The sequence below is a fragment of the Lithobates pipiens genome, unplaced genomic scaffold (assembly GCF_037356315.1).
Source record: "Lithobates pipiens isolate NorthernLeopardFrog02 unplaced genomic scaffold, aLitPip1_a1.2 Scaffold_22, whole genome shotgun sequence".
NCBI lineage: Eukaryota > Metazoa > Chordata > Amphibia > Anura > Ranidae > Lithobates > Lithobates pipiens.
Genome location: NW_027507784.1, coordinates 183,097,073 through 183,118,943, shown reverse-complemented (window position 1 = coordinate 183,118,943; position 21,871 = coordinate 183,097,073). Strand labels below are relative to the sequence as shown.

Here is a 21,871-nt window from a genome sequence, read left to right as displayed (position 1 = left end):
GGCATCAATATCACTCGCAATGTCCAAGGGATTGCCTGGTTCCTAGTGTCACTGGCAGGAACATCCATAAGGCTGTCGTGTCTAGTTACACTGGTGGGGTCTAGTGCTCTCGGAAAGCTGGGACAGGGATTAGCGTTGCACAGGAACCGCAGCAAGGTGTCGTCACTTCCGGGTAAGGGGTCAGTGGGGAGGTGCGCGTGTTTGGAGCATGCGTGCTTCTTCCTCAGTCTCTGCTGGGGGCCATCATTGAAGAGGGTTTCTTATATATACACACACATCTACATACCTAGACTAAGTACTAAATGGCTAGCTAAACCAGGTGAGCATGGAAACATGTAGACACTCAGGCAAACAACAGTTCTGTAAACTGAACACACTGTTTAAATACAATTTCATATGACTAAAATTACAAATAACTGATACATTTAGGGGGTTAAGAAATTACTTAAAATACAAACTATTAAAACTATATACTTATTATAAAAATTATAAAAAGTACACATTTAAGAAATTCAAGAATTAATAGGCTTAGACTAATAAACCAAAATACTTACAGGAAACGACCAATGAGTCCTGAGATGTATAAATTTTATATCTAAAAGGAATAAAATTGTTTATATGTGTGTATTTGGATCATTGTATTCACATTACTATATTAGATATATATAGGATATACATTATAGGCTCAAGAATCAGAGGATCAAGGAAATCCTCATTATATAATTACAAAAATGGAACGGCCATGAGAATTTAAAGTGGTTGTAAACCCTCTTAAACATCTTCAGCTTGTTAGTTAATTTTTTTCTCAGGCAGCTGACCGCTGCCTGAGAAAGTGCACTCACTTGTATAGTTTTCCTGTAAATCGTCGTTTTGCTGTCAATGACGTCATGCGCGCTTGCTCAGTATGTATTTTCGAGGCGGCATGTAATCCAATGCCGCCTGTCTCTTTCCTTCTTCCCAGCCTTTTTTTTTACATGACATTCTCCTCAGAGCGGCACAGAGGAGAAGTCTCGTGACATACATCTCTGCCTGCTCTTCCTGATACTCCCCCTTGTGACAGAACAAGATGTCACGCAGGGGAATGAATGAGAGCAGAGCAGAGCGAGAGAGCTTTGTTGCCTTAGTAACGGCAATCGAGATCGAGGCTTGGTTATGACGCTACGGCACATGCGCGAGATTTATTGAGGGAGTCTAAGGGCGGAAATGACGTCCACAAAGGAGATGGAAATCAGGATTAGCAATGGCGCGGGCGATACCCGGAAGACACCGCTTTTTCAAACTAAAAAAAAAAAGGTATTTATAACGCTCGTTTTGGGACAAAAGATAGATGTTATGAATGCTGATGTTCATTCTAATACAAATAGTTAAAAATGACGATTTGTTTGGTAGGGTTTACTTCCTCTTTAACTATACTATATAAAAATTGGCATTTATTAATTATGAGTGCTATATATTATTTTCATTTTCTATTCTATCTTGTTTGATGGGGAATAAAGGTATATATGTGTATTTATATATAGAGAGACATATATATATATATATATGTATATGTATATGTATATGTATATATATATATATATATATACACACACACACACACACACATATATATATATATATATATATACACACACACACACACACACACTTCTCTCTCTCTGTGCATATGTGTATACATGCCATATACAAGTGCATAGGTACATACGCACACATACACGCACAATATGGACCAATGGGGGCAGATATGGTCATAATAGAATTTTCAATTTCAATGCCCTCATTAAGGCCCCCAGGCGATAAACTAAGGTATAGATCCAGTAATTTTACCTCTCACATAGCCGTTTATAGCGCTCTGCTTTGGGGAAATGTTTGGATATGGCCTCTATGACCCAAACGCGTAGCCCTAAAAATGACTGCTTATGAAATTCTTTAAAGTGCCTCTGAACACTATATTTATCCACGCCCTTTTCAACAGAGTTACGGTGTTCATCAGACCATTTATGGAGAGTACAGATAGTGCGGCCTACATAAAGTAGGCCGCATGGGCATGTCGAGAAGTATATGACGTACTTGGATGAACATGTAAAGAAGTCAGATATGGTATACTGCTTTCCTTTACATGTGAAATCTCTTTATCTATGTGTCACATGTAGTGTAATGTAATGTAGATTTTAGATGGGGATCCTCACTCAAGAATGACCAATGTTTGGAGAGGATCCTTTCCATCTTCCTGAATTGAGTATGGAATTGTGTGACGAACCGCACTGGTTGCGTACGGTCCTCTGTTTTAGCCTATCACTTTTTACATCTGCATGAAGACAGTGTTGAAAGGATTCTTTAACAATATCTTAAATGTGGTCTTGAGTATCTGACCATGGGTATTGTATATTGTAGTCCTGTATACGAGTACAGTTATGCTTGAGACGGCAGAACTGGCTCTTAGGGATATTATTCACCCAACGTGGATGGTAACAGCTCCTATAGTGCAGATAGGAGTTGCCAGAGGTGTGTTGTGTGTTTTGTGACATTTTGAGCACAAATACTATCATGATGATATAATTCTAAATGCAAAAATGAAAGCTTATTATCATCATCAGATACTGCAGTGAACGACAGGCCCATAGTGTTGGTCTTGCAATGTTGTAGAAATCCCAGAATAAGGGTATCTGGCCCATCCCAAATAATGACTACATTATCAATATAACATCCATAGAATACTAAATGAGAGGCATAGGGATTGTTTTGCCAAATATGAAGAAGTTCCCAAAAGCACATGGTAAGGTTCGCATAGCTGTGCCCTGGATCTGAATGCAGAAGTCACCATTGGTTTCAAAGTACCGTATATACTCGAGTATAGGCCGACCCGAATATAAGCCGAGGCCCCCAATTTACCCCCAAAAAAACTGGCAAACTTATTGACTCGTGTATAAGCCGAGGGTGAGACATGCCTGTCCATCCCTGTGTGTGTGTCCGTCCCTGTGTGTCCGTCCATCCCTGTGTGTGTGTCCGTCCCTGTGTGTCCGTCCATCCCTGTGTGTCCGTCCATCCCTGTGTGTGTGTGTGTCCATCCATCCATCCATCCCTGTGTGTGTGTGTGTGTCCATCCATCCATCCATCCATCCCTGTGTGTGTGTGTGTCCATCCATCCATCCATCCCTGTGTGTGTGTGTCTCCATCCATCCATCCATCCCTGTGTGTGTGTGTCTCCATCCATCCATCCATCCCTGTGTGTGTGTGTCTCCATCCATCCATCCATCCCTGTGTGTGTGTGTCTCCATCCATCCATCCCTGTGTGTGTGTGTGTGTGTGTGTGTGTGTGTGTGTGTGTGTGTGTGTGTGTGTGTCCAGCCTACCTGTGTCCCGAGCCTCCGTCCCGTGCCGTGCCTTGCCTCCTTGCCTCCGTCCCGTGTCGTGCCTTGCCTCCGTCCCGTCCCGTGCCGTGCCTTGCCTCCGTCCCGTCCCGTGCCTTGCCAGGATCGCCGCTCTTCGTCGGCGCCTCGGCGGCCATACTACAATTCGAAAGCCGCGCCTCCGCCTCCGCCTCCGCCTGTGATAGGCGGAACACTGAATTTCCCAGCAGCCTGTGTTCCGCCTATCACGGACAACGTCTCATCCTCGTACTACGGACGAGGATGTGACGAGGTCCGTGATAGGCGGAACACAGGCTGCTGGGAAATTCAGTGTTCCGCCTATCACAGGCGGAGGCGGAGGCGCGGCTTTCAAATTGTAGTATGTCCGCCGTCTGTCTGCTCGATACGCTGATCGAGCAGTCAGACGGCGATGACTCGAGTATAAGCCGAGGGGGGCACTTTCAGCCTCAAAAAAGAGGCTGAAAATCTCGGCTTATACTCGAGTATATACGGTAGTTATGCGTCAAGCAGTATTACAACATTCCCAAAAGGAAATGTACCTGACGGGAATTGAGTTGTGGGTTGTGAACATTGTATGGAATGGAGGTATAGAGGGAAGTCATTATTTGGGATGGGCCAGATACAATGTTTTAGAAATCCCGGAATAAGGGTATCTGGCCCATCAACACTATGGGCCCGTCGTTCACTGCAGTATCTCAGGATAAGAATCTTGCGTTTTTAGATTTAGGATAAGGTTATTATGATAATAGTATTTGTGCTCAAAATTTCACAAAACTCACCATTATATATATATATATATACATACCTCTATTTTCCCATTAAATAAGATAGCATAGAAAATAAAATATATATATAGTACCCATAATTAAAAAAAATGCCAATTTTTATATAGTATAAATAAATTCTCATGGCCATTCCATTTTTGTAATTATATAATGATGATTTCCTTGATCCTTCGATTCTTGAGCCTATACATGTATATCCTCTATATCTAATATAGTAATATGAATACAACGATCCAAATACACATATAAACAATGTATTTATTCCTTTTAGATATAGAATTATAGATCTCAGGACTCATTGGTTCTTTCCTGTAAGTATTTTAGTTTATTAGTCTAAGCCTATTAATTCTTGAATCTTTTAAATGTGTACATTTTTTTATTATTTTATAAAAAAGTATATAGTTTTAATAGCATGTATTTTAAGTAATTTCTTAACCCCCTAAATTTATCAGTTATTTGTAATTTTAGTCATATGAAATTGTGTTTAAACAGTGTCTACATGTTCACCTGGTTTAGCTAGCCATTTAGTACTTAGTCTAGGTACTTAGTACTTTAGTACTTAGTCTAGGTATGTAGGTGTATATATAAATGAAACCCTCTTCAAAAGATGGCCCCCAGCAGAGCCCGAGGAAGGAGCATGCATGCTCCGAACACGCGCACCTCCCTGCTGACCCCGTACCCAGACCCGACGACACCTTGCCGTGGTTCCTGTGCAACGCTGATCCCTGTCTCAGCTTTCCGGGAGCACTGGGCCCCACCAGTGTAACTGGACACAAGACAGCCATACAGATGTTCCTGCCAGCGACACTAGGCACCAGGAAATCCGTGGGATGACGTGGATGATATTGATACGCATGCTGTTTGTTATCGCTTATGAGGGTTTCCATTCGTTTTTTTATTATTAAAATGTTCTAACTGCTACACTCAGAAGGCACTGCTTTGTTCCGGTTTTCATGTTCCAGAGTTATTTCAATCTGTAAGCTGGCAGCCTTTCGGGATAAGTATTCCTTACAATTTACAGGGACTATATGTCATGGACTTGAATATGTACTAGTTCCATTCCTATAATTTTCTCTATATAGCCTCATCCAGAGTGCGCCAAATTAATCCACTGTTTGTACGGGGCCACTGTAGGGCTGCTGAAAGTTTCTATGTGTCCATCGAAAAACCAGCAGTGGAAATGATATAACCCAGGAATTTAACCTGTTCACGATGGAATTCACACTTCTCCAATTTACAATAGAGATTTTTCTCGCTTCGTTTCTGAAGCACACGACCGACATCTGTGTGGTGGCTCTCCAGGGACTTGGTAAATGAGGATAAATTCCTGGAAAACTGCTGGGGCATTACAAAGGCCAAAAGGCATTACAAGGTACTCATACTGGCCTGTTCTGGTATTAAAACAGTTTTCCACTTGTCGCCAGTCTTAATCCTCACAAGATCGTATGCCCCTCTCAAATAAACTTTAGTGAAAACTGTTGCTCCCTTCAGGCGGTCAAATAACTCCATAATCAATGGAATCTGATACGCATTCTTAATCGTGAAACGATTGAGACCCCTATAATCAATACAAGGTCTCAGTTCACTACTCTTCACAAAGAAGAAACCAGCACCAGGAGACAAGGATTTGCGGATGAAACCTCGAGAAAGTGCATCTGCAACGTACTCCTCCATGGCCTTATCCTCCAAGGCCAACAAAGGCTAAAACGCAGCCATGAGGGGGTTTGGCATGAGGTTGAAGATCAATTGTGCAATCAAACGACTGGTGTGGAGGCAAACTACCAGCTTGACCTTTGCCAAAGTCATCGCTAAAATTACGGTACTTGTCCGGCAGGGAGGAGTGTGAAGAGGTGCACAGGACCTTGGCTACCTTCTGGAAGCATGCCTTACTGTATTGTGGCGACCAGGAGAAATCCTCAGTACGGAAGCATGTCTTACTGTATTGTGGCGACAAGGAGAAAACCTCAGCCCCAGAGTCGATTAAAGCCTGTATCTCGACAGACGGCTCAGCCCAAGAAAGGGTAACCGAAACCAGGGGCTTATCCTTCTGGATAACTGGGGACAAAACAACGCCACCTAAGGTCTGTCCGTGCCAGGACTTCATGGTTCGGGCATTCCCTGAACAGGTAGGACAAGACTTCAAAAAGTGACCTGCCTAGCCACAATAAAGGCACAATCTCTCCCTGCTCCTAAGGGTTCCCTCATCCATAGAGAGACACATGAAGCCCAAGTGCATAGGTTCATCTTCACTGACCAACTTGGTATCAGGAGGCATTGGAGGCGAGGGAGGCAAGCGTGGGACTGCAAAGCTTGGAGACAAATGTTCAGGAGGCTTCTGCAAGCGCTCCTTAAAAAAAAAAAAAGTCTGGAGTCAATGAGGATGGCAAACTTGATCAACTCCTCCAGTTCAGTGGGTATATCTCGGGCTACTATCTCATCCTTGATGGTATCAAAGAGACCATGAGAAAAAGCAGCCATGAGGGCCTCATTGTTCCAAGCAAACTCTGCTCCCAGAGTACAGAATTCAATGGCGTTCTCATACTCTGATGGACATGAGGCACTTGGTAGTAGAAACGGAGTGTGCCGGAACATCAAATACCCTTTTAAAATAAGCCACAAACTCAGGGTAACTCAAAACAACAGGTTTTTGCGTCTCCCATAGAGGGGTTTGCCCAGGCCAAGGCTCTCTCAGAAAGCAAAGATATCACGAAATCTACCTTGCTCCTGTCCGTGGGAAAAACCTGAGGCAGCATCTCAAAGTATATCACAACCTGGTTGAGAAACCCTCTGCATTTGACTGGATCCCCCCAAATCGCACCAAAAACCGTCCAGGACCAGGTGCTTCTCACAAGATTTTTGACAGAGGAAGAAAATAATTATCGGAAGAGATGTCCGAGAGCAAAGGACCACTTGTGGAGACCTCCAGAAAGACCTGGAATTAGCAAGTACAATTGTTTAAAAAAAATAATAATAATTTTTTAATATATATATATATATATATATATATATATATATATATATATATATATATGTAATATGCTCAACTACCATGTTGAAGTTTGTTTAAAATTTTCTGCACATTTAGACAAGCCTGTGAAATACTGGGAGAATATAGTCTGGTCAGTTGAGATTGAACTCTTTGGATGCCATAATACACACCATGTTTGGAGGGCAAACGGTACTGTGAATCACCCCAAAAACACCATAACAGTGATGTTTGGAGCTGGGAACATCATGGTGTGGGGCTGTTTTTCAGCATACTGTACTGACAAACTTCATATAATTGAAGGATAAATGGAAATATGTACCAAGACATTATTGATAAAAAATCCGTCATCTACCCGGATGATGAAGTTGAACTGAGGGTGGACATTTCAGCAAGACAATAATCCAAAAACACAAAGCCAAGGAAACACTCAATTGGTTACAAAGAAAGAAAATAAAGTTGCTAGAATGGCCCAGCCAATCACCCGAGACTTTAATCTGATAGAAAATCTATGGAAAGAACTGAAGATCAGAGTTCATAGAAGGGGCCCACGGAACCTTCAAGATTTTAATTCGGTTTGTGTGGAAGAATGGGCAAAAATCACAGTGGAGCAATGCATGTGACTAGTTTCTCCATACTGGAGGTATCTTGAAGCCTTCATTACCAACAAAGTGATTTGTATGGAGTATTATTTCCGTTAGCCTTGTTACGCCTCCCTTTCTTTACGTGTTCATTGCGATTTCCCTGTGTCATTTCATTTTATTACACATAACATAAATTTCGGAACTTTTGTTCTCTTTGTATGTATGGATTTTGCATGGGTTGTTATCAACATGTAGTGAAAATGTCATTTCAATAGCATCTTTAGAAATATATTTACTTAGAAAAATGGTGAGGTGTTCAACACTTATTTCACCCGATGTAAGCACACAACTTGTCTATTCAGAATACAGGTCTAAATGTTCCTCAGTTCCTTTGCCTATGTGGAGGAGGGGGTTCCTTTCCTCCAATCAGCTCTTACACAGTGTATAAGAGCTGTAACTGCAGCTCTCCACCCCCTCCTCTGTACGCCTTACAGATGCATAAGCATTTTATCACAGATCTGCACTTTTGATGGGTTGTTGACAAGAGAAGAATGCAGAATACAAGTAAAACATATGTAGGAGGATTTGTTTCATCTCTGTGTATCATCTGAGGTTATTCACTTTACTGGGTATATGTGAGGATTTACAACCACTTTAATGTACAATTAAGAAAACCGCTTTGTGAATTGAACCTATATTATATTTAGTAACTATAACCCAAAGTGCTGCTCCGTTTATGCGAGTGACAGAGAGTGGTCTTCTATAGCATTAATGTGACCCTTTATGGTAACTTTATGGTAAGACGTTGCCACCTTGTCAGTTGAGTGTGCATGCCTGATTTACAAGGCCAAGCCTTTTGTACCTCTTCAAATCTTACTAAGATAGTCAATTTTTTTTTATCCATGTTTTATGTTCAAGAGAAAAATATTTTGGGTGGATATAAGCAATAGGCCTGGGAACATTGCAAAGTTATTATGAAAAATACACTTGGAAAAACAAAACGCTGTTCTGACAGATATAAAAATAAACAAAATGCATTCAATGCTCAGTAACTCAGACTTCAGTTTGCAGTTGTCAGGAAGTTTCTACTGACAAACATGCAAAAGGCCAGTGCAAGCACATGGCTCTGCCCATGGGGCTACTGCCTGGTGTGCGCACACTCAGCATTAGTGGCACTAAACAGTTTATTTTAGGCTGCTTGAAGAAATTGCCAAGTGGTTTTCATCTGTTCTTTGTGACCAGTCCCATGTTGCCTTTTTTCTGCTGATTCAGTTTGCCTTGTGACCCGTCTTGGCATTTCAATACGGGCCTCACTTTGCACCCTCAAAAAGTCTGCCTATTGATGTTGTACCTCTGCTACTTGCTTGTTCCTGACCCCAGCCTGAACTCCTGCCTACCCTTACACGTGTGGATTTTGTGCTGCCATTGCTTGACTGTTACTGACATAGCCTTCATTCTGACTTTGAACCTGTATCACGATCCTGTCTGCCTGAACCGGACCACTTAGTGTGTGCTTTCAGTTAGTGTCCTGCAATGCCATCTGGTACCAAACTGCTCGAGGATCAGAGTAATCTGGGTTCCAGAAAACATACACTACAGAGTTCCAGTTTTTCCTTGAGTCTTCATTCAGGGCTTGTGTCACACCATCATTGCACTCCCAGTCACAGCCTCCAGTGGTGTTTTGACTGAAAATGCAAGAGAGGCCACACTTGTCAATTAACCACTTGCTTACTGGGCACTTAAACACCCTTCCTGACCAGACCAATTTTCAGCTTTTGGTGCTCTCACACTTTGAATGACAATTACTCAGTCATGCAACACTGTACCCAAATTAATTTTGTGTCCTTTTTTTCCCACAAATAGAGCTTTCTTTTGGTGGTATTTGATCACCTCTGGGGTTTTTATTTTTTGCGCTATAAATGAAAAAAGACCGAAAATTTTGAAAAAAAAATGCATATTTCTTTGTTTCTGTGATAACATTTTGCAAATTATAATTTTTTTTTTCATAAATTTTGGCCACAATTTATACTGCTACATGTCTTTGGTAAAAATAACCCAAATTAGTGGATATTATTTGGTCTTTGTGAAAGTTAGAGAGTCTACAAGCTGTGGTGCGAATCGCACAAAATTGATCACACCTGATGTACTGGTGGCCTATCTCATTTCTTGCGACCCGAACAAGCCAGGAAAGTACAAATACCCCCCAAATGACCCCTTTTTTGAAAGTAGACATTCCAAGGTATTTACTAAGATGCATGGTGAGGTTTTTGATGTTGTCATCTTTTTCCCACAATTCTTTGCAAAATGAAGATTTTTTTTTTTCTCACAAAATTTTCAATGTAATAGGTTATTTCTCTCACATGGCATGTGTATACCACAAATGACACCCCAAAATACGTTCTGCTACTCCTTCTGAGTATTACGATACCAAATGTGTGAGACTTTTACACAGCCTGGCCACATACAGAGGCCCAATATTGAAATAGCACCATCAGGCGTTCTAGGAGCATAAATTACACATTTCATTTCTCAACCACCTATTACATTTTTGAAGGCCCTGGAGCACCAGAACAATGGAAATGCCCACAAAGTGACCCCATTTTGGAAAGCTAACACCCCAACGTATAATCTATGAGGCATAATGAGTCGTTTGAATGGTTCATTTTTTTTCCAGAAGTTTGGGGAAAATGTGGAAAAAAAATGAAACCGCATTTTTTTTACGCAAAGTTGTCCATTTATAAGATATTTCCAACACATAGCATGTACATAGCAAAAATGACACCCCAAAATACGTTCTACTACTCCTCCTGAGTATAACGATACCAAATGTGTGAGACTTTTACACAGCCTGACCACATACAGAGGCCCAATATTGAAATAGCACCATCAGGCGTTCTAGGAGCATAAATTACACATCTTATTTCTCAACCACCTATTACAGTTTTAAAGGCCCTGGAGCACCAGGACAATGGAAATGCCCACAAAGTGACCCCACGTGGCACTGACGACACGTGGCACTGACAGATGGCACTGGAGGCAGATGGGGCTGGCAGATGTCGCTGGCAGATGGGGCTGGGGCTGGCACTGGCAGATGGCACTGGCAGATGGTGCTGGCTATTTGCTCTGGCAAATGGGGCTGGCAGATGGCACTGCGGCTGGCAGATGGCACTGGCGCTGGCAGGTGGCGCTGGGGCTGACGGCACTGGGGCTGACGCTGGCAGGTGGCACTGGCGCTGGCAGGTGGCACGTGGCACTGGCAGGTGGCACGTGGCGGCACTGGGGCTGGCAGCACTGGGGCTGACGGATGGCACTGGCGCTGGCAGGTGGCACTGGCAGGTGGCACTGGCAGGTGGCACAGGCGGCACTGGCACTGGGGCTGACGGATGGCACTGGCAGGTGGCACTGGCGCTGGCAGGTGGCACTGGCGCTGGCAGGTGGCACTGGCAGGTGGCATTGACGGCACTGGGGCTGACGGCACTGGGGCTGACGGCACTGGGGCTGGCAGGTGGCACTGGCAGGTGACACTGGGGCTGACGGCACTGGGGCTGACGGCACTGACGGGCGGCACTGGGGCTGACGGGCGGCACTGGGGCTGACGGGGGGCACTGGGGCTGACGGGCGGCACTGGCAGGTGGCACTGGGGCTGACAGCACTGGGGCTGACGGCAGGCACTGGCGCTGGCAGGTGGCACTGGCACTACTGGCAGATGGCACTGGGGCTGACAGATGGCACTGGCACTGGGGCTGACAGATGGCACTGGGGCTGACAGATGGCACTGGGGCTGACACTGGCACTGGGGCTGACACTGGCACTGGGGCTGACACACAGATCGCTCTCCCTCCTCACATGCTGTCTCTGTGTGAGGAGGGAGAGACACTGCAATGGGAGATGATCTCATATGTTTACATATGAGATCATCTCCCATTGGCAGCTGCGATCGCGCTGTGAACGGCCGCTTTGATTAGCCGTTCACGGCGATCTGTATTTGCCTGTCTCCGGGAGACACGGCGAATACAATACTTCCGCGATGCGCGCCCCCGGCGGCGCGCATTGCGGAAGTAAACACCAGGCCGTCCAGGGACGGCCAGGCGAAGGAACCCGCCCGCTCTAAGGCCGTCATTCGGGCGGGTAGGAGGAGGTTAAGAAACAGACCGTTTACAGAAAATATTAAATTATTTTGTATTTCTTACACCCAAAAGTGGAACTTCTGCTCGTTGTATTCCTCCCCGCCTCCAGCGTCACATTTGACATCTTTCGGGAGGGAGGGGGGCTGGATCCCTGTCTTTCACAGTTATTCTGTGTCCCCATTTCCTGGAGCCTTGGGCACGGGTATTTGTGTCATCGCTGGGGCTCCCCTCCTCCTCCCTCCCTCCTTCCCCGGCCACCGGGGTCAGTAGGAGAGGAGCGAAGCTTTGCACAGTAGGGCTCCTGGTGTGAAGCTGTAAGGCTACACTGCCGGGTTCCCTTATTCGCAATGGAGGCGGCATGCACCCGACAGCTGATGAAAACATCAGCTGCAGTGCCAACATTGCTGGACTCCAGGACAGGTAAGTGTCCAATTACTAAGTCAGCAGCTACAGTATGTGCTGCTGGCTTTTCATTTTTGAAGTGGTGGGCAGACCTCCACTTTCAAATAGTAGTATCTTTTTGCTGCTAATAACTTGAGAGGGGCTGCTGCACACAGAAGGCTTTTTATCATAATGTATTACAACCCCACTGACTGCCGATGAGTTATCAGTTGTTAGGGATGCTGCTCCTTAATAACCAGCTATTCTTCATACATAATTCGGATTGGTCGATCGAACCGAAACGTTATGAAAATTTGAAATTCGTGAGAAAACGAATAAACAAAATTTGTTACTATTGTCATTCGACATCTAAATATCCAAACAAACAACTTAGCACACGAAAGAAGAAGGGAGTGAAGGTGGTCAATGTATTTGTGGCTTTCTATAAAACAATAGGTAAAAAGGCCAGATAGAACTATTCATGGTAAAGATTTATTTTTCTCAGTAAAGTAGGATTTTAAATCTATCAGACATTAAAAGGGACCTCTAGTATTGAAGGTAGGTAAATATTTCTTACCTTAGATCCTTTAAACATTTGCAGTGTGTTAACATCTCACAAAGTGAAGACATGTACATTACTTTGCCCATCATGCCAATATTTGCCAGAGATAAACTACACAGTCGTTTGCAGCTTATACCAATGTTTACTAGGCTGGAACCTGTTACTATTCCTGGAAGCTGTGCAAGTGTAAGGTTCTCCAAGTAATTAAGCTGGCTAATTGCTGCCACTTCTGCATCCCCTACAGCATGTGAACGCTTGCAAGGTGGGTAAGTGTTGCGTATTGCTGGATCATTCCGGGGCATAACAGAATAAAAGTTTGAACCAATAAATTCCAAGTCTTTCAGAACTGGAGTTCCCTTTAGAAGTTTCCAGAAGACAGGGCATTGCTTAGCCATACTCAGATCTTCAGGTATTTTAGTATTCACCCCAACCCGAACCTTTTTGCCAAACATAGGTGGTGCAGCACTCGGAGTAGATAGTGCTGTGCAGCTGTAAGCTACCGAACACACTGGCAAAGAAAGAGAACGTAAGCTTTTTAATTGTGATAAAATCTCACACAGATGCCTTCCTGAAGTCTGTGAACTGTGATGGTGTGCTGATGAAAGATTCAAATGGGTAAGATTGGAACAAACAGATATTAAATTTTCCAAAATAGAGCTATCTATATCGTCTTCAGGTTTTCTGGAATTCAAGTTGGGAATGAGGCATAAGGCACACCCTTTTAGATTCAAACTGACAAGGCTTTTACAGTCTTTTCCACCATTTAAAATTCTTTGTGTAAGCTGATCACCAGAAATCATGCAGCCACTGAAATTCAAGTATGAAGGACAACTAAATTTCATGTGTTGAAGTAGGGAAGATCCATTTAACCAATATTTGGGCAACTGAAATGCCTCCAAAGAAACATTCTTTGCCATGGATTCAAGCAAATTTTTGGTAGCTCTGCTTTCTGCTAGGTTACCTGGGACAGATATGAGAAAAGATCTAAGATTTTCTGGTGTCCGGTCACTAAGTACAGCTAGATACAATCGGACAACTTCCTCATTTATATAGCCAGGTGCAAGACGGGCATAGAACAGCCTTAGATTCTGGTAATGGGGTACATTGCTTTCTCCGACCATCAGTTGCCCAGACATCACTGTTCCTTCACGTGTTCTGTCCAAAACTTCAAAATAGAGCAGAAGCCTTTTAAGACTAGTGCAGCATGGTACAACTCCATAAGATGGCACAAAGACAGTTTGTTTCAGTTCCTCTAGATGACTGAGTGTTGCTTTGCATTCACTGCTTAGCTTTCCCGCATCAAACCCTGCGTTGATATCAACAGACAATGAACGCAGATGATGAAGTTCGGAAAGAATTTTAGAAAGGCGCAAGGATGTAACTGAACAGCCTTCCATATCCAGTCTAGTTAGCTTCTTACAGCGTGATAACATGTCCACTGTTGGGGTAGACAACCAGTAGCTCCCACTTAGGTTTAGTTCAGAAATGTCCTTACATATTACTTTCAGCATTTGTTTCACTTGTTCATCATGGGCCTGAAAGAAAAAAAATGAAAATACTCTTAAAGCAGTTGTTTAGGTAAAATTTAAAAACACTTTCAGTCATTTACGCGACCTTGCTGCAGGGAAAGAGAACTGTAGTAGATGCAATGGGATAGAAGAGGAACTATTGAAAGCAGATTCTGCAGAGAAATGAGTCACAAAGACTGCAGCAGTAAACAGATTATTTTACATAAAGCCTGAAAAGAAAATGTCGATCACTTCATTTGAGGAACATGCACTAGGTGCCAAGAAAAGGACCCAATTCACCATTTGCCCATGTACGCTGTTCGTGCCAGACATTACAGTCGCATACACTGTAACATTAAATATGGATTTAAAGTCTTGTTTTATGATCACAATATCTCATTAAGCAATGTTACAGCCTAATTCCACAATCCACTTTAAATAGTTCACTCTGGCTAAGCTGGCTCAAGCAAACTATTTCCATTACTAACAGATGTGGTGACTGTCAGCACTGTATGTTGCATCAGTTCCCATCACACAATTGAGTCGATCTAAGCACTGCTCAGCCATTCACAGGAAGATTTATATTTATATGAATAAAGGCTTCCTCTGATTGTCACCCTCCCGCCTCTCCACCAATCAGAGGACATCTTTTGTTCATTAACCAATTGAATACCAAGCCTCAAGTTTAAATCAGTATATTTTTGTTAGAAAATGACTTCTAACCCACTAACATACATATATTTTTTTAACAGAGACCCTAGGGAATAAAATTGCGATCATTGCAATTTTTAATGCCACACAGTATTTGCACAGTAGTTAAATAATAATAAAAAAAATATATAATATATATATATATATATATACACACACACACACATACACACACACACACACACACACATAAATATAAATACACACACACCCCGGATCTCCACACAACCCCTCACGGCCGGTCAGTACACCCCTGTACCCTCCAAATGGACACTGAACTCCAGGCCATGCTGCAGGCCCTTCCGACCAAATCAGACATAAAAACAATCACATTGGTGGCATAGAGAAAAAAACATTGCAAGGAGATACAGATGGGTCAAGATGGACTCGCCACCAGGCTGGCGGCAGGGGAGTCTTCCATGGTGACCCTAACCCAAAGAATGTCAGCCTTGGAATCCAAACAAGATGCCCACGTTGAGGGCGTGGTGGCCCTACAGCTTCATATCGAAGATATGGAAGAACGGAGCAGGTGGAACAATCTCCACACCTGAAGCGACTGGACCCGAGTACCTGGCTGAGTCTGCGGCTGCAATCTTTCAGATGGTCCTGGGAACTTACCTCCCGAACCGGGTGGAATTCGACAGGATTCACAGAGTCCTGGGTCCCCGCTCTACAGGTCCCGCCAGACCCAGAGATTTGGTTTTCCAGCTGCACAGGTACACGATCAAAGAGACTGTACTGCGGAAAGCATGGGACTTTGGGGAACTGGAGTTTGACGGTGCTCCAGTCAAAATCCTCCCTAAATTATCCAAGAAGGTCCATGTGAGTTCTGTTCACCAGTGGCTGTATGGCTGAGACACTCTCCCTCAGTCTATTCTTCTTTCTACCCAGTTACCTCCCTGAATCCTCACCGGGGTCACCAACAATGATGCCCGGCCATAACACAATTCATTGCAGTCCTTACTGACCGACACTTCAATGAGCTTCCACAAAGCTTCTTGACCAGGTAAATGTTTCTACCCCTTTTTTGTTTGACGCCATTGCCCATCCAGCCGGACTATACGGCTGCTGTTCATTTTGACAAGGTCAGAGTCCCCACAAAGAATTCATGCCGACTATACCTGATGGTGCACCCCTCAGAACCCTACTCCCTGTCCGCTCCCATAGTGGTGCACCTTCTATGTGAGTCATATTTTTCACACCCCATACGAACGATGAAGAGACCCTTTGCTGTCTGCATCCACGGTTACCCTCAACACTGACTCAGTGGGGCTCATACTGCTGTACCTGCATGATATGTCTAGCTATGAGTGATGTCCTAGGAGAAATACATGTGTCTATAATGCATAATTTAGCAGCAGCTAGCAACAGTAGCAGCAGTCTTGTTTATATTGTATTTTGTCCTTAATACAGGATTGGGGGGCTGAGACGAGAGGGGATGAAAATGGTGGCTGTTAGGCGGTGTACCATGTGTTTCCATTTCCCCAGGGTCCATGTACTTCCTGGTTTAGGTGGGGAGGACATGCCGGAGCCCCAGCGGGGACCCGGAGGGGTCCAAATGGAGTTGGCTTTACAATACAATTTGGGGGGGCTGCCCTGGGGAGGAAGACATACAGCTTACAAGCTCTATTAGCTGGCTTGGCTGCCCTGAAGGGGAGGACCCTTCGCTTAGTGTCACTTGGGTCATCCGCACTTCTCTGTGGGGCTACTCACAACCTCTCTGCATTACTGTTTATTACTTAGCCGGTAACAGAGGGGCCCTCCCCGTACAGAGAGTGGGTCAGAAGGCAACTCCAGTCTAGCTGGGGGTGACCAGGGGGGCTATGTTAGAGAGGGGGATGTTCTTTTGTTGTTAAGGAGCACGTATAAAACCTGTGCTACCACAGTCTGACATGATTTGCAATGACTGGTGTAATGAGTCTGCAGCTAAGCCAGTCTGTTCTTATGTGTCTCCTTGGGTAGATGGATCAGTGCTGAGGAGTACCGCAGAAGGGAGCGCACATACAATAGATTAGGATAGTTGGGGTAAAAATCTTATCTCCCCGATAGATAAGGCTTTTATGCACAAAAATAAGGTGGACACGGTTTCTGCTGTGTCAGCAGGAGGGACTGCAGAACAGCTTGTACTTGAGGGTGTGGTGGCTGCTGCAGGGGTTAACCCTTGTGAGCAGGATGAACCAAATAAGGGCAAGCGCACAGCAGGGACATTGTCCGTGACCCACAAACTGAGGTTGACATGGAGTGTCAAAGTGACATTGTCACTGGTAATGTTCTGGTGCAGTTCACTGATGCGGAGCCTGAGAAGTTGGGTATGAGTCCAGCACCTGGCAGCGCTCTGGTGGAGCACCAGGCTGTGTTTATCTCCAGCTAGGAGGAAGATCTGTTAACCGTTGCAACTTTTCAAGTCTCAGCAAGTGAGTCTCTCTGCATCCCCAGTGTCATGAAAATCCCAAGGAAGGACTTAGGCCTGGAGTCAAGGGCCTGGTTTATAACCAATGCATTAAAAGAGATGCTTGAACTTTGGGATGTACAGCCAATCTATACTAGTGTGTCTCCTCCAGTCTGACTGCGGAATACCACTAGGTGGAGCACTGAATGGCAGGCTGTACAGAACAAAGAAGAACAGGACAGGAATGGTTTATTCCTAAATTTGTTACTTTTGTTAAAAGTCGCCATTATGTATGCTGCTGAATTACGTCCAGAAGAAATAATATTTGAGAGAGACTTTGGAGAAATGGAAAATAAGCCTAAAATGTCTGTGGTTTCACCTCCTAACAGCCAGATGGGAAGCATTTCTGCTGCTATGGTCCAGGGTGGTGCTGGTCAGTTGTTGGTGAAGGGCGCGTATACTGCACCAGTGGAAAAAACACATGAGATGGAAGGGCCAAGTGTGGACCTGAAAGCAGCAGAGATCCTGACCGGGGCTCAAACAAAGGTGGTTAAAGAGACTGGTTTAGGTGACAAACCTAATGAGGTCCCCGAGACAGGGGAACGGACAAGGAGTGCGGTAAAAATTGTATGTGGATCAGACGAGAGCTTGCCTGTTCAGGTGGATAAAAATACAGATAGCATCAGAACAGGTCAAGTGGTAGGACAGCTGCCTGCAGAGTGGGTGAACCCTGGGGAGGTGATGTTCTGTGAGATTCCTGTGGGTGATGGCAGCCCTCCGTATGTGTGCCCTCCGCAGACTCTTCCTAGCAAATGCTGGAAAAATAAGCATTGGTGACATGTGCAACATTGAGAGGTCAAATGTTGGTTTGACTATGTTTGTCAATGATGAACCAAGTAATGTGTTAATGGTACATGATGATGTGATGTTCAAAGGTACAGGTAAACCTGTAAACAATTAGTGACTGCTGAGTCAGGTATCAGAAATAAGAGGAGGGGTCCCATTATAAACACCATAGAAATAGGCCCCCTACAGTCTCAGAACAGTAATACTGAGAGAGGTTTTGGGAAACCAAGAAACTTGAAGCATGAAGGCAAAAGGGTTGGTAGAAAGACCTGGGGTACCCTGTTAAAATTTCAGGAGAGGAAGTCCTTATGGAAATGCACCCGGAAGAGTCGGGAAGGTCTCAAAACCCATAGCAGAGTGACGGGGGCAAAGAGAGAGACACCAATGGAAGTGGTGGGTTGCGTTCCCCTTTAAGAGAAGTGAGGTTGGACAGGGTTTGACTTCCGTAAGGTGTAGTTGGCACACAGGTGCCAAAAGGAAACAAGGTGTTTCGCCCTCTGGTTCAAAACAAGCGGAAGGGATATGTGACAGTACAGTTCTCTGTCCTAGTAATTGTCGCCCAGGGTTCTCAAATAGGCAGATTGATGGGCCCAAGGGGTATTTAATATGTAGAAATCTGTTTTAACAGTTTCCTCCAAAGTTTGTAAAATCCACTTGGGGACCTGGAGCCTGGAGATTCCATAGCGTTATGGGTGGGACGGAATCTCCAATCCTGGTACCAGGTTTTTGGAACAGCCAGGAGTCTGGCTGGTTGATTGAGCAGGTGGGTCCTGGGCTTATAGCAGAGTTAAGATTATGGTTCTGGGCTCCACCAAGAGACAGGAGGTCTCCAGGAGTCCAGAGAGTGCAGGTGTGCACTAGTGAAAGCCAGAGACCCAAGTCTGAGGATCAGAACAGTGAGGGGTTGCTTTCTAGATAGACACTGTGTGCATCTAAGGTGTCAGATGAGAGCCTGAAGTGGAAGGCCTGAGCAGCAAGGAAGCTGAAAAGAGGTACAGTAGTTGTACGGAAACCCTGTGTAGCCAAGAGGGCTGAAGCGTAAAGCCTAAGTGGCAGTACTGTTGAAGAGAGTCAGGTGGATTGGCATTTTTCATTTGTCATTGTTTTTGGGAGAAGAACCCCTGTGTGGGCATCCAAGTGCATGTATGAACTTTATTTTGTTCCTTTTAATAAAAGTGGGCTATATATAATTTTTTTTATTATTATTATTTATTGGAGCTGCACAATTGTCAAGAATCTTTATCACAACCTTGACTAAAGTGTGTCAAAATTCTTTCTATGCAAAGAATTCTCTCTGCTCTTCTGAAGCCATAGACCTCAAAAGAAAGGAAGAGAAAAACTGGGTAGTCTGCCAAGAATCAAAACATTCTTTATCAGTTGAATTTAAGTATAAACATTGTAACAATTTGTCAATGGAAAAGAGTAGAGTGGAACTGTGTGTATATGAAAAAAGTTTACCAAATATAAACACTAAACATTTTTCTGATATTTGTTGGTTGCAAGTTAAAATCATTTTTTTTTTGTTAGAAAAAAAAATTAAAATTATATATATATATTTTAGTAGACACCCTAGACAATAAAATTACGGTTGTTGCAATATTTTTTGTCACACTGTATATGCGCAGCGATCTTTCAAATGCAATTTAAAAAAAATTTCATTAAATTACTTTAAGGAATTAAAAAAAAAAAAAAAAAAAAAAAAACACTAATCAGTAAAGTTATCCCATTTTTTTTTTTTTTTTGTATAATGTGAAAGATACGTTGTGAGAATCGTGACCTTTTTATTCTAAGCAAAAAAAATCATGATTCTCATTTTGGCCAGAATCGTGGAGCTCTAAAATAATAATATATATATATATATATATATATATATATATATATATATGTATGTATATATATATATATATAATTTATTTATTTAATTTTAGTAGACACCCTAGGGAATAAAATGGTATAATATTTATTATATATACACACACACACACATATATATATATATATATATATATATATATATACACACACACACATATACATACACACACACACACACACACACACACACTACATAAAGCGCTGCGCAAACTGTTGGCGCTATATAAATCCTGAATAATAATAATTACATATGAACCTTTAAATATAATATATCATACTGTTTGCCATTATGGTTCTTTAATGCCGGGATGGGTGGAGGCTGCTCCTGTTTGGCTTCGGTCTACCCCCCTCCCCTAGCTAGGTTAGTGCACTTCCCCAGCAATGTCGGTTCAAGTGCATTGCTGCCAATATTTTGCCATTATAGCTTCAAGAGCCGTGCGTGGATTCGCACGACCCTCTTACTATTCTTGCTATTATACAATTTTCTCTTTTTCTTCCATTTATTTCTATACTTCCACTTTATGTGTCGGTTCCATTTCTGTAACTATCTTCCGCCCCTTCTCTCTACTCTTCCTACCTCTCACCCTGTTTTTACCTACCCTGGGATGGACACGGTTAAGATAATTTCGCTCAATGCCAAGGGACTGAACATCCCCGAAAAGAGACGTATGTTTTTAAATGATCTGAAACGCACACATGCAGATGTGGCGTTCATCCAAGAAGCGCACTTCAGAGACGATAAACTTCCCATTTTTAAAAATCTTTTTTTTGTACTGACCGTAAAATCCTTTTCTCTGTAATTCACCGACTGACACAGCTCCTCTCTTTAGCCATTGGGTTGTTAAGCCACTTTTAGGAGAGGACTAGGCATAACATGTTAACATGTAATGAAAAAACCCAGAACATCTAGTTCCGCCCAAGGTGCGGTCCCTTAGGTAACAACCCCTCAGCCTGCCATGCAGCTTTAGTACATCAAGTAGTACAACGTAAAGAAAAATAGGAGGGGCGAGTGCTGTGTCCGTCGGTGAACTACAAAGAAAAGGATTTTTCGGTGAGTACAAAAAATCCTATTTTCGTTTATATTCACCGACTGACAGCTCCTCTCTTTAGCCATTGGGACGTCCCCAAGCAGTGCCAAAACGAGGGGTGGGAAAACAGCATAAAACTTCATCCACCATGGCAAGTGGGAACTAGTAAAAACCTCTCCCACAAAAAACGACAGTGTGTGGGATAACCAAACTTTTGTACCCACAACAAACCAGGGTGCTCCTCAACAGAGAGACACTACCCATAAACCGCACCAGAACTGCGGTAACAAATGCAACAGTGCATTAACTTAAAAGTACTAAATTTTTACCCAAAAACCAGGAAAACATTTTATGTGCAATTGCAACTATACAGCTGCCTGCAAAACACTTGAGCAACAGAGGCTTGATGTCGGAAGGCCCAAGACGTTCCGATTGCTCTTGTGGAGTGGGCCGTGACCGGAAAGGGGGGCACCTGCCCCTTCAAGGCGTAGGCCTGTACTACAATCTGTCTGAGCCACCTGGAAATGGTGGCAGACGAGACCGCCATGCCTTTTTTCAGACCAGCCAACGAAACAAACCAGGAGTCTAACTTCCGAAAGGGAGCCATGGCAGACAGATACACCCTCAGAGCCAGAACCACGTCCAGGGAATGGAGGGCCACCTCCTTAGGATGTGTCGGCTTCGGACACAAAGATGGTAACACAATGTCTTCATTGAT

At 43.6% G+C, this 21,871-nt stretch overlaps 1 protein-coding gene across 1 annotated transcript in view; it reads right to left on the bottom strand.

The window, feature by feature from the left end:
• The window catches only part of FBXL18 (F-box and leucine rich repeat protein 18), a 263,250-nt gene that overhangs the window by 109,538 nt on the left and 131,841 nt on the right, over positions 1 to 21,871 (bottom strand). The window contains exon 3 of the mRNA XM_077448714.1: positions 12,812 to 14,331. Coding sequence (XP_077304840.1) covers positions 12,812 to 14,331 — 1,520 coding nt within the window. The remainder of the gene's footprint in view (positions 1 to 12,811; positions 14,332 to 21,871) is intronic.